Source organism: Lissotriton helveticus, chromosome 3_1 (assembly GCF_964261635.1).
Source record: "Lissotriton helveticus chromosome 3_1, aLisHel1.1, whole genome shotgun sequence".
Classification (NCBI taxonomy): domain Eukaryota; kingdom Metazoa; phylum Chordata; class Amphibia; order Caudata; family Salamandridae; genus Lissotriton; species Lissotriton helveticus.
Window position 1 is genome coordinate 292,744,759 of NC_136061.1, and position 12,428 is coordinate 292,757,186.

The following is a 12,428-nucleotide window of genomic DNA, read 5'->3' on the forward strand; positions in this document are numbered from 1 at the left end:
GCCCACCTTCTTCCCGCCCCTGCATCCTTCTAGAAAGCAGGAGAGGCTCCACGGTCTGAATCCAAAACGTGCGCTTTCATTCTATCTCGATGGCACAAAACAATTCTGGGTGGATGACCAGCTATTTGTTGGCAATGTGGGCGCCAAGAAAGGTCGGGCCGTTTAAAAACGAACCATCTCTCAATGGGTCGTTCTTTGAATCAAAATATGCTATTCCTTCGCATAAAAGGAACCTCCAATGGGGTTGCGTGCCTATTCCACCTGGGCCATGGCAGTTACTACAGCTCTAGGACGTGAAGTCCCCCTTCATGACATCTGCCGGCAGCTACGTGGGCTTCTTTGCACAGGTTTACCGAACACTAGTTCCTAGACAGCCAAGTCCAGAGAGACGGCTTTTTTGGCCGTTCAGGTCTCCGTGACTTTCTTTTGTGAACTTGGTTCGCAGACCCACCTCTGGGGTTAGTATTGCTGGGGTATCTATTCTAAGGTGAGGAATACATTACTAATTGTCTTTTTCAGATGAACAAGTTACTTACCTTCGGTAACGATATATCTGTAAGAGACATAGATTAGTTATGGATTCTTCACCTCCCCGCCCATCCTTCCCGTTCTGCGAACTGACTTCTAGGGTAAGGGACTTCCCTTCAGGGCCCTAGTTTTGTGCACCAGTGGTCAGCGTCTTGCATGGCTCTGCACTTCTGGCATGGAATTTCGTGTAAAGAACTGACGTCAGCGCGTAGGTGTGAGGTCTAAGTAGATACCGCAATGTCATTCCTGCAAACACGACGCCAACGACGAACGTGAAGAAAAATTCTATGGATCCAGTTTGACGCCTGGGGTAATTCTAAGGTGAGGAATCCATAACTAATCTATGTCTTTTACAAATATATTGTTACTGAAGTTAAGTACCTTGCTCAACAGGTTTGTTGGATATTGCTGAAGAGAAGTTTCTGACTCCTGCAACTGTAAAAGCTGCTTTTCCCTAGCTGACCCAAATCCTGACTGCATCATCATAACAGCAGTCAGAAGGAAACCTGCCTCAGCTTCAGAATACATTACTCCTCCAGACACACAAAGTAAAAGAGTGAACACTACGGGGTAAAAAGATATGCGGCACAGCTTCCGCGCATCTAAAGTACACCAGCGCAGAAGCTCTCCTGGGTAGATATCACATGGCGACATGGGACTGCATGAAAATTTTTGTCTCGGACTTACCTTCACATTGACAACAAGATTTTTTAGAGATGGGTAAAGATAGGTTCTTTAGACTCTAATTAATCAATCAGTGCAACTGTTGATTCCGATGAACTTTCAGCAACAGCATATTGTCACAGAATCTCATTAAGGAGATCATCATGGCTTCGTTTATCCTCTTTGAAACCTGAAGCACAATTACAAATTGCAGCTTTAACGTTATCTGGTTCAACATCCTTCAGACAACACAGTGAAGAAGAAAAGGTAAGGATGAAGAATAAAGCAGAAAACTATAGGCCTAGAGTAACAGAAACATAAATTTAAACACCAATAGTACCTAAGGAATAGAAGGTATTACTATCAGAGGGTACAAACCCCTAGATGGCCATACCAACCTTTAAAAGCAGCAGAGGCAACCACAGAAACAATAACAGCACTATACCGCTGAGATTGTTCACCTCAAGATGGTCTTGTGAGGGGATTGACATTTGTCCTGTCTGTAACTTTCCTGTAGAGAGTGCCCACATGTTCTCTTTGTCGGTCCTGCATATGCCCGTCCGCAGAATTTGGCTAGCTCCCACCTGCAGAATTTTAGGTGTGTGCCTTCCATTGCTCTCCATATTTTGAGGTCCGATTGTTGCTTGATTTACAGTATCCCTGTCGCTAACTTTTTGGGTGCCATATGGATACTCAGAAGAAAGGCACTCCCCCTCTTTAGCTCTATGCTGGCATTTGTTTTGCACATTTAATTTTCACTTATGTATAACAGCTCATGCACTTTTTCATCTCTCTGCATCTGACTAACCTGACTGGGATCCTGCTAATCAGGAACCCGGTCTCTGTGCTTTCTCCCCTAAATTGGTATGGTAAGTACCTGGGTACATCCCAGATTGGACACTGGTGTACCCTTATCAGGGTACTGAAGTACCCAAGGCATGGGTACACCAGGGTTCCCCCATGGGCTGAAGCATGCATTATGCCACCCATGGAGGACCACTCAATCTTCAACTATAGGCCTGCTATTGCAGCCTGTGTAAGCTGGTGCTAGCACCGCTTACAACAGATATGGGTGTCCCTATATCTGAGGTCATTACACTTAAAACCTACAAGTCACCCCTAAAGCAGGCCTTTCAGTCCTGAAGGCAGGGTGCTCGGTTCTAAGTGTGAGGGTGCCCCTGCATTAGCAGGACACCCCTACAACCTTCAGAGTCCATTCTCCCGGCTTGTAAGTAGATCAGCCATTACGATACATGGAGTTGCCATGCGTCATTACGCGAGGACCATCTCTAAACTGTCTGTAACAAACCCTGTTATGTTTGGTATCAAACATGTTGGAATCATACCCCCACACAGTAAACGTTGTGGGAGATATGATTCCAGGCACTGTAAAACTCTTTCAGGAGGCCCTCAGTGTCCCCGGTACCAGTCTTCTGGAACCAGAAAGCATAATATGACTCCTGCAGACCAGAGACACAATTATGTCCCCCTACTGCTGAGCCAAGCTCGAGCATGGGAAGGCAGAACAATAGGTATTCTGTCCCAGGAAGGTGTGACCACCTTCCAGACAGGGTTTAGTGTATTGGGGCCAGGTGGGAGCACTTGCCAGCGCCACTCAGTTTACTTGAGGGACACATTTGGTGCCCTCCTTGCATAGTCCAGTTCAAACCAGCGCAGGGAACCGCTGGCTCCCACTCTGGCGTGAAACTGGACCAAGGACATGGGCGTATCCTCCCCACTGCTCGACCCCTCCCCTGAGAGGGAACCCCGAATCCTTTCAACCCTTTCCTTCGGGTACTTAAGGGCTTACCTATGGGTGGGTCCCTAGATTTGTCGTGGGACAAGATTCCTTTCAAGACACCACCTCTTCTTCGACCATCTGGGCACTCTGGACTGCGCTGGACTTCGCTCTGGACATCAAAGCTGCAACTAGGAAGACTCCTGCTGCTCCTGCTCTCATTGCCTTGCTCGTCTGCTGCAAAGTCCGTGCCTGTGCTCCATGCAGGAACCCTCCAAGTCCTGTGGGCATCCAAGACACCTGAAGAAATCTCCCTTGAAGTGAAGAAGTCCCTAGAGGCCTGCCCTGTCCTCTCACGAAGTTTGAGGCCACTACCCCTCATTGGAGCCGCAGGAACCGAACCCCTGTGCACTGACTTTGCAGTTGCAAAGGCTTGTTGGCTTCCTTCCACCAACATTTTCGGGTTCCAAGTAGCCCCAACCTCAAGCATCTCCTGTGACCAAGATTATCGTCATCACCGCATCAATTGCACTGTGTGCCTGCGTCTTTGGTGAGCTGCTCTAGGTCCTCTTGCCACTCCAGTGCCTCTGGCCCCTCCTGAGGGTATCCTTTGATTTCTGCATGCTCCCCTGATTGCTCGGGCCTCCCCTGCTTGCGGTGAGTCACCTGGACATTGCTGGTCCCAACATTACACCAACTTCGCTTTCCACGTTGTTTGCAGTTGCCAATGCTCGTTGGTGCTCCCGACGGACACCAACCCCTCATCTCTCAACATCCGATTTGGGGCAGCTCATGAAAGGCTCTTGGTCTTACACAGCGTCGCCTGGTCCGCACAGCTCCAGCTTCAAGGTCATCGTCACCTCTCCTGCAGCACTCGACATCGGTAGGCATTCATCTTCTGTGCCTCCTGGTCACTCCCAAGTGGCCTAGACTCTGTCCCCTTTGCTTGCAGGTACTTAACTACTTGAATCCACCTTTTGGTTCCACCGTACACTTTCACCTTCTCCAGCAGCGGTATCTTCCTGATGTCGTTTATTGAGTTTGAAGGTGGTTTCCGATGCCACTTCACACCTATGCTTCCCTGGTGTAGGTATCCTGGTTCCTACGGTATCCACGGGTGGGGTGGCTCTCCAACCTTCTGTCTTCCACAGGGTTTCTTCGGATTCACTGGTAAGGGTCCTTCTTCTTTAAAATTGCAACTGCGACTTACCAATTGACTTGTATTGAGCCCGCGGTCATGTTCCCACTCTGCACATGGCCTCCATGGGGTTCCTGGTTACTTACCTCGGGTGGTTCCTTGGATCCCCTGCACTTCTACGTCTCTCTGGTATAGTCTTGACTCGAGTCGTAGTTCACATACCACTATTTTAGTTTATGGTTTGGACTCCCCCGGCAACCAGTGTATTTGTGCTACTTACCTGTTTCTATTGAAAAGTATTGCGTGCATTGTGTATATCTCCAGCTACAAGATATCTTTATGTGTTAGTGTCTTATAATAAATACAAATTTTTATAAATACACTGTGTGGTTCTATTTCACTTAATCAATACCTATAAGATTATGTACTGGTAACAAGCTGCTTTACACTCCTTACGGACTAAGCCGGAGGCTGCTCTCCACAGCTATCACTTAGAGAGCTTTCTAAGGTTGTCTAAGACCACTTAGATCACCATAAAATTTGTCTGGATTAGTGTAGGTTGCCCACTTACATAAGCGTGCACCATATACTAAGCCAGCTTCTCACAGCATCCAAATTAATTTTTTATGTGTAAGCTGATATTTTATTGTTTTAATGACCGAATCTGGCATTCATTTTATACAAATTATTAACTTTTCTCGTGATTAATCCTACAGTTTTATTTATTCATTATTTTAATCTACATTTGTACTTTTATGGCCCTGGTGGCCGAAATAAAGATATTTAAACTGAATTGAGTACAAGTGTACAGATTCTGTTACATTGGTCTTTTATTTTTCCCCAAATGAAAGCCTGAATGATATCTGGCACCCCGACTCTGGCTACTCTTGGTGATGAGACGAATGCTGCCCCACCAGAGCTGGACCAACTTAATGAGCAGTTGTGGTTTGCAAAACACTGGGCTCTGTAGAAAGACCCTTTCTAGTATCCGCTAGAGCAACCTCATAGTCTTATAACCAGCTAATGGGGTATTTAAATATGGAACTATACCTGCACTACTGTAAATGTAAATTGATACTTGTATAGCGCACTACTCACCCGCAAGGGTCTCAAGGCGCTTGTACGAATACCGCTGTGGAACCCATCCTGGCTTTCCCTGTGAGGTGTCCACTCCTGGGCACCCCCAAGGTGGAGGCCAGTCATCCTTAGCGAGTGGTTTTGTTATTTTTTTATTTGCATATATTGTTTGGGGAGACTTTCTCTCTTCTTTAATCTGCAGTCACCTGTCCTATGATCTATATATGCTATCACAGCCTCTTTTTAATGCTGACCTCACTAACTGGGAACCCATACACTGATCATATTTCCTTTTACAGTGATATATAATGTAAAAAGTGCGTCTATAACTGAGCCCATAATCTAATACCTTTTTGGTATTCTCGCTAAATTTGTTACCAAATAGTCTGGACCAAGTTGGAGAAGTAGCATTAGGTGAAAGTAGAGTGGCAAATGTACTAAAGGGTTTCCAAAGCTGTATCAAACACAAGCATGATTTGACAATGTTATATCACTTATTCAGGTTTTCCTTTTTGGTGCTACTGTTTGAGTGGTGCCAATAGGCAATCATTCCATTTGTTTTGTATGTTCTAGATACTGTGTGCATGGACCCAAGCACAAGGAATCCATCATGGACCTGGTTCGCAAAGAGGCAGAGAAGTGTGATCGCCTCAGTGGGTTTTTTACTACCATGAGCATGGCAGGTGGCACCGGATCTGGGCTAGGAACATATGTGACCCAGTGTTTGCGAGACGCCTACCCCAACAGTTGTCTGCTCAACCAGGTTATTTGGCCTTATGGAACTGGGGAGGTAACTATCCCCCTTTCTTTCCTCTGTCTGAACATTCACTTTCAGCTTTGAGATTGAAATACTCATTTTTATTTCTTGTGGTGCTGTTTGTCAAGTGCATACTGCTATGCTTATTGTTAGTAAGCGCCAGGATGCCCTTGGTGGTGACAGGTTGCGCTATATAAGTATGCCACAATAACAATAACAATAGTCTCTACAGGTAGCTTTGACATGGTACGTTATGCACAGCACAATGATTACTTGCATTGTACAAACTTGGCACATTGTTGAAATTGTTAGTGTTGTTAGCGAACTGACATACTAAAGTCATCCTCCTAAGACTTCTGGAATTTGAAAACGCTTCAATTGTTTTTTGTTTGATATGGATATTCATACTAACTCAGCCCTGCTACCTACATTTTCCAAAGGAACCAGATGTGATCCTAAAACCGCAGGAATCCAGATTTATTTTGGGTTTTGATGTGTGGTTATTTGACAGCACTCATTCATCTAGGATCAGAGGCTTAAGTGGTTTTCTATCCTAGATTCTTCATTAATTTTCTAACACCTACTCTGCCTACAGGCATGACCCTGGAACATATGTAAAACGGAGAGACAACATCCTGCTAAGCAAAGGAAAACCTTAGTACCAATGTAAAGATAATATTTACTCTCCCCTTTTTGTGTTTTAGGCCAACTGTTCAAGCAAAATGTTAAAACCTCTTAAAAAATGAAAAATGGTGGGTATGGGGAGAAAAACATGTTACAGCCATTGCAGGCCTTTGGGGTCTATGGCCCTTTAATGTTGTCTGTTTTTGTCATTGGTGAGGGCAGGTGCAGCTAAGGGGGACACAGAATTACTGAACCTCCCATTCTAGTTCCCCAAACACGTTCCTAACAGGGTGCTCACTATTCTGCAAGCCTTTTGGCATCAAGAGAGAGCATCAGCATAGACATATAGTGTACATCAGAGAATTGATAAGCAGGGACAGCTCCTCACTTTGAGCGGAGGAGCGTCGCCCCACAGGCCAGAGCTGAAAAATGAAAGGGTAATAAGGTTTATTTATTACCATTTAAAAAGCTTTAAAATGTGCATGTCTCTTTGGCCGGCTGTCTTGTTACGGCCAGCCAGACATGCACATTTTAAACTTCTCTAACCGAGCTGTCTTACAAAGCTGAGTTAGAGAAAGCGTAGGCCTCCAGTGCTCTAGAGAGTGTTGCGTGAGGCCATGCCAACCAATCCTGGTGCTGATCTCATGCTGGTGAGAGCAGTGCCAACATTGATTAGGGGAGTTGGCTGGGTCCCACTGAAGAGAGACAACCGGCGAAGGATGACGTTGTGCCTCACGTAAGTGTTATACATATATATTCACTGCTCCATACTTTCCCCAAAAAATGAGCAGCACTCGTTTGCTACAAAGAGCCTTTATTGGCATGAAAGGCTAACAGTCGGAATTTCCAAACAGCTGTATGTGGAGGATTCTGGTAACACGCTCACTCGAGGAGCCCATCTGGGGGCGTGGCATTGTAATTAAAAGATGGAAACGGAGACCGGCTTGCACGTAATCTCTTCTGCCCACAAGCCTCTGAGGAAGAAGGAAAGCCCTTTGAAACGCATCAGGCGAGGGTAGAACAGCGGTATGGAAAATTTCAAAGGACTGTCCGCCTTTCATACTAATAAAGGCAATTTGTAGCAAACGAGTGCTGGAGTGCTGCTCATTTTTTTGAGAAAGTTTGGAGCTGTGAATATCTGAAAGAAACAGGTTAGTATTAGATTCCTTACCTCAGAATATCCACAGGCGTCAGACTGGATCCGGTAGGGATGCCAGGTGTTAAGCCTTGTGATGACTGCGACAAACAGATGTCTGGGGGACCTACCGGGTCGGGGGCTTCGGCCCCGACGCCGTCGGGTGCTTCGGGCTCGGCGCCGCAGGGCCCCACTGGATCAGCTTCTGGATCCGGGTCGTCGCTGGTTGACCTGACGACCTCACCGGCGCCGGTCCCACAGGTGTCACCTCCGGCGCCGTCTTCGGGCGGCGCCGTCCCCGATGCCTCCCTCGATCCGGTTCCGACATCGGAGCGGCGCCGCTTTCGACGCCGTTTGGAGAGTTTTACTTCAATGAACCGGCCAAATCATTTGACAACCCTGAGTATCAGGAGATGGGTGATGAGGAGAATTGGGAGGGGTCTGAGGACCCTCTGACACAGGAGTGTCAGTCCCAGGAGGACTGGACAGGTGGACTTGGGGATGCCAGTGGTCTGGACACCTCACCAGACACTGGTTTTGTCTCACCTCCTACCGTGGCTACGGAGGAGGGGGCAACCTACAGCGTGGTGTTGACGCGGGCGGCCAAGGCCTTGGGCCTTGAGCTCCCCGTCGCAGCCGTGAGGACTAACCTCCTCACTGAGGTCCTTAAATCGCAGTCAAGCTCGGCTGAGCCTCTTCTGCCGTTTAATGAGGCCTTGACCGACGTTCTTTTTGGCACTTGGTCCAGGCCCGCTACAGGTTCGCCTGTAGATAGGAACGTGGCCAGACGCCACCGCCCGGCCCCGGGCGACCCTTGTTTCCTGTCCACTGACCCCACTCCTGAGAGCCTGGTTATCCAGGCTTCCAATTCCCAGACCGCATTCCCGTCGGCTCCGCCTGACAGGGAATCCAAGAGGTATGAGCAATACGGAAAAAAGGTATTCTCCTCCCTGAGTCTGGGACTGCGGTCTTCCAACACCGCATGCCTCTTGGGCCGCTACACCCACTCTCTGTGGGATACGGTCGCGGACGTGCTGCCTGAATGTCCGTTGGAGGTACGGGCTAAACTCGGCCAGGCCCTTGTGGAAGGCCGAGATGCGGCACGGTGCTCTATCCGGTGTGGGCTGGATACCACCGACTCACTGGGAAGAGCGATGGCAACGACGGTGGCGATTCGTCGCCACGCCTGGTTGAGGTCCGCCAACTTCTCGGCTGATGTCCAGAATGCACTCATGGGCATGCCGTTTGATGGCCGTCGCCTTTTTGGCGACAAGGCAGACCATGCGCTTGAGCGCTTTAAGGACTCCAGGGCTACGGCCAGGTCCTTGGGCCTCTCGGCCCTGCGCCAGCAAATGGGTGTCTTTCGCTCCTTTCGTGGCCAAGGAAGGGGCGCCCTCACACGTGCTGCCAGCCACGCACCGCAGAGTAATACCCAACGCGGTGGCGGCCGTGGAAACCGCCGTGGCGGCGGTCGGGGACAACGGCGAGGACAGTCCACACCTTTCCCTGCAGCATCCGCCTCAAAACCCTCCTAGTCCGTGCTTTCAGGCCCATGTGACGCCAGTGGGGGGCAGGGTTCGCCATCACCTCCTCCACTGGCGCACTGTCACATCGGACAGGTGGGTGCTGGAAATCGTCCGAAGGGGCTACTCCCTCCCCTTCGAGGTGATCCCTCCAGCCATGCCACCGCAAAACCACCGCGTATCGGGGGATCATTTGCGACTTCTGCAGGAGGATGTTTTTACGGCCCTCTTGGCCAAGGGGGCCATCAAGCGCGTTCCTGGGCCAGAAGTAGGGTGTGGTTGCTACTTCCACTAATTTCTGGTACCCAAGAAGGGCAAAGGGGGCCTACGCCCTATCTTGGATCTACGGACCGTCAACTGCTTCCTCCGGAAGTAGAAGTTAAAAATGCTGACACTGGCTCAGGTCTTGGCCGCCCTGGACCCAGGAGACTGGATGGTAGCGTTGGACTTGCAGGACGCTTATTTCCACATCCCCGGCCCACCGGCGCTACCTGCGGTTCACGGTTGGCCACGAGCACTTTCAGTTTACCGTGCTCCCCTTCGGCCTTACCAGCGCCCCACGGGTGTTCACAAAGGTGATGGCGGTGGTCGCAGCTCATCTGCGCAGGTTAGGGGTTTCAGTCTTCCCCTACCTCGACGACTGGTTGTTGAAGGCGGGCTCGCCCCAGACAGTCGTCAGCCACCTCCAGATGACGGCAGACCTCCTGCACCAGCTGGGGTTCTCCATCAATGTGCCGAAGTCACACCTGTATCCCTCTCAGAAGCTCCTCTTCATCGGAGCGGTTCTCGACTCGGCGCAGTTTCGGGTTTATCCTCCCGAACAGCGGGAGCCCATCTGGGGGCGTGGCATTGTAATTAAAAGATGGAAACGGAGACCGGCTTGCACGTAATCTCTTCTGCCCACAAGCCTCTGAGGAAGAAGGAAAGCCCTTTGAAAAACGTCAGACGAAGGTAGAACAGCTGTTTGGAAAATTTCGAAGGACTATCGGCCTTTCATACCAATAAAGGCTCTTTGTAGCAAACGAGTGCTGGAGTGCGGCTCATTTGTTTGGGAAAGTTTGGAGCAGTGAATCAAAGTCCCACATGGGCGGGGTATATAATCAAGGATCCATAGAGCTGTCGGGACTCTGTATATGCAGCCATTGACAAAGGGCGAGGAGCCCGAAACATGTTTGGCACCTGCTGGCGGGGTTCAAACACGACTTGCCTGCTGCTCATTAAAGGAAGGCGATATTTTCTGCTGTGTTGGCGTCTGAATGCAAGGCAACTTGGTTTTTTGGAAATGAATTGTGGCGTGCCTCGCCGCTGAGATACCTCCGCCACTAATGCTGTGGACCTGCAGTGCCTAGAACTTGGTACTACAAGGAGCAGTTAATGCCGATTTTTGTGGGGTTTGTTATTAGCGGACAATGTGGTGTTTCCCTGCCATGCGACCCACTTGGGAACTATTTGTTATGCACAAATCCTTGTTTCAGCATCCACTGTGAACTAACATTGGACTACTTACCCCAGAATGCAATTTTGTGAATCAAAGTCCCACATGGGCGGGGTATATAATCAAGGGTCCATAGAGCTGTCGGGACGCTGTATATGCAGCCATTGACAAAGGGCGAGGAGCCCAAAACATGTTTGGCACCTGCTGGCGGGGTTCAAACACGACTTGCCTGCTGCTCATTAAAGGAAGGCGATATTTTCTGCTGTGTTGGCGTCTCAATGCAAGGCAACTTGTTTTTTTGGAGATATATATATATATATATATATATACATATACATATACATATACATATACACGGCTCCAAACATCCTACAGGACTCGGCCTGTTTCAGATCAGCAGAACTCACGGGGGTGGGTTTTTCAAAGATTTTTTATTACAAAACCCTTTGCACATCAAAGACGCGTTTCGGCGCTTAGCCTTCATCAATTCATTACACAGTTCGCGCCACGGCCATTCAAATATACACATGTCACGTGATACTCTTATTAGTATAGAAAGAGGACTGTTCTTTATCCCAATGTTTTTGCCTCCATCTTGTAGTATGCAAAGTGTCATTATATACGCGATACACATTGTAAACACTCACAATTATATATTGCTAAGAAATGGACCATTATAGTCTAACTCTAAAGCATTATTAAGCCCTGGATGGGCTATCGGATCATTCCTATCACCCAATACATATATGTCCTGGATGGGCTCACACTAATGCTATACTTATTATTGTACTTAAGTATCACGTACCGGGACTCCAATGTTAATTCGAATTCATTTCCTAGTGCATTCATCACTATACATTTTAAAATAACATATATCAGACAATTACTGTTTGAAAAATCATGACTATAATCTCTAACCCAGGTGCACTGCTAATTCTTCATGCATGTTAAGCCCATTCGGTGCCTTACTTTGTAAATCAATTATATATCGTGATTCTAGTCGTCTAAGTTTCTGTAGACGATCTCCTCCTCTCACACTGATGGGGACACTATCTAGGCATATATAGGACAATAGGTCCCTGTTGCGCCCATGTGCAGTCTCGAAATGTCTCGCAACCGGATATGTTGCGTCTGCATTATTTATGGCCCTCAAGTGTTCTAAGATACGTATCTTAACTGGGTGAGTGGTGCTCCCAATATATCTCTTTCCACAGGGACAGGTTAAACAATATATCGCATATGGGGTCGTACATGTTAAGAATTTGTTTATTTTCCTAGGTGTTTTTAGGCCTGGGATCCTATAGTTTAAAGTGCGTTTGCTATGCTTACACGCTTTACAGCGGCCGCATGGGTAAAAACCATTTAGTTGTTTTAACTCCGATTTAGTACTTTCTGTTTCATGGTGGCTATGTACAAGGTGATCCTTCAATGCCCTTGCCTTTCTAAATGTGACCAACGGATTAGGTGGTAAGTCTTTCCTAATGAGGGTATCTGTCATTAGGATATTCCAATTCTTTCTCAGGATTCTTTTTATGTCTCTTGCATTATCTGAGAAAGTTGTAATCAACCTGAATGTACCACTATCCAATTCCTTCTTTTTGCTTTTAAGTAGCTTTCTGTCCAGGTTATTGACTTTCCTCAAAGCCTCAGTTACCACACTCTCTTCATAACCTCTAGCCTTAAATCTGGTTATGCATTTCTTCGTTGTCTTTTGAAATTCTAGTTCACATGTGTTGTTTCTCTTAAGTCTGAGCATCTCCCCATACGGGATGCTTTTTATCAATTGCTTAGGATGGCTACTGGTGGCATA

General features: G+C 47.8%; 1 protein-coding gene across 4 annotated transcripts in view; it reads left to right on the forward strand.

Moving 5' to 3' along the window:
* TUBD1 (tubulin delta 1) overlaps positions 1 to 12,428 on the forward strand; it is a 297,439-nt gene that overhangs the window by 181,011 nt on the left and 104,000 nt on the right. For all 4 annotated transcript variants that reach the window (XR_013608610.1, XM_078679828.1, XM_078679825.1 and 1 more), the window contains one exon: positions 5,718 to 5,934. Coding sequence is in view for 3 of the 4 variants with exons in the window: in XM_078679828.1 (XP_078535954.1) it covers positions 5,718 to 5,934 (217 nt within the window). In the remaining variant the exon portion in view is untranslated. The remainder of the gene's footprint in view (positions 1 to 5,717; positions 5,935 to 12,428) is intronic.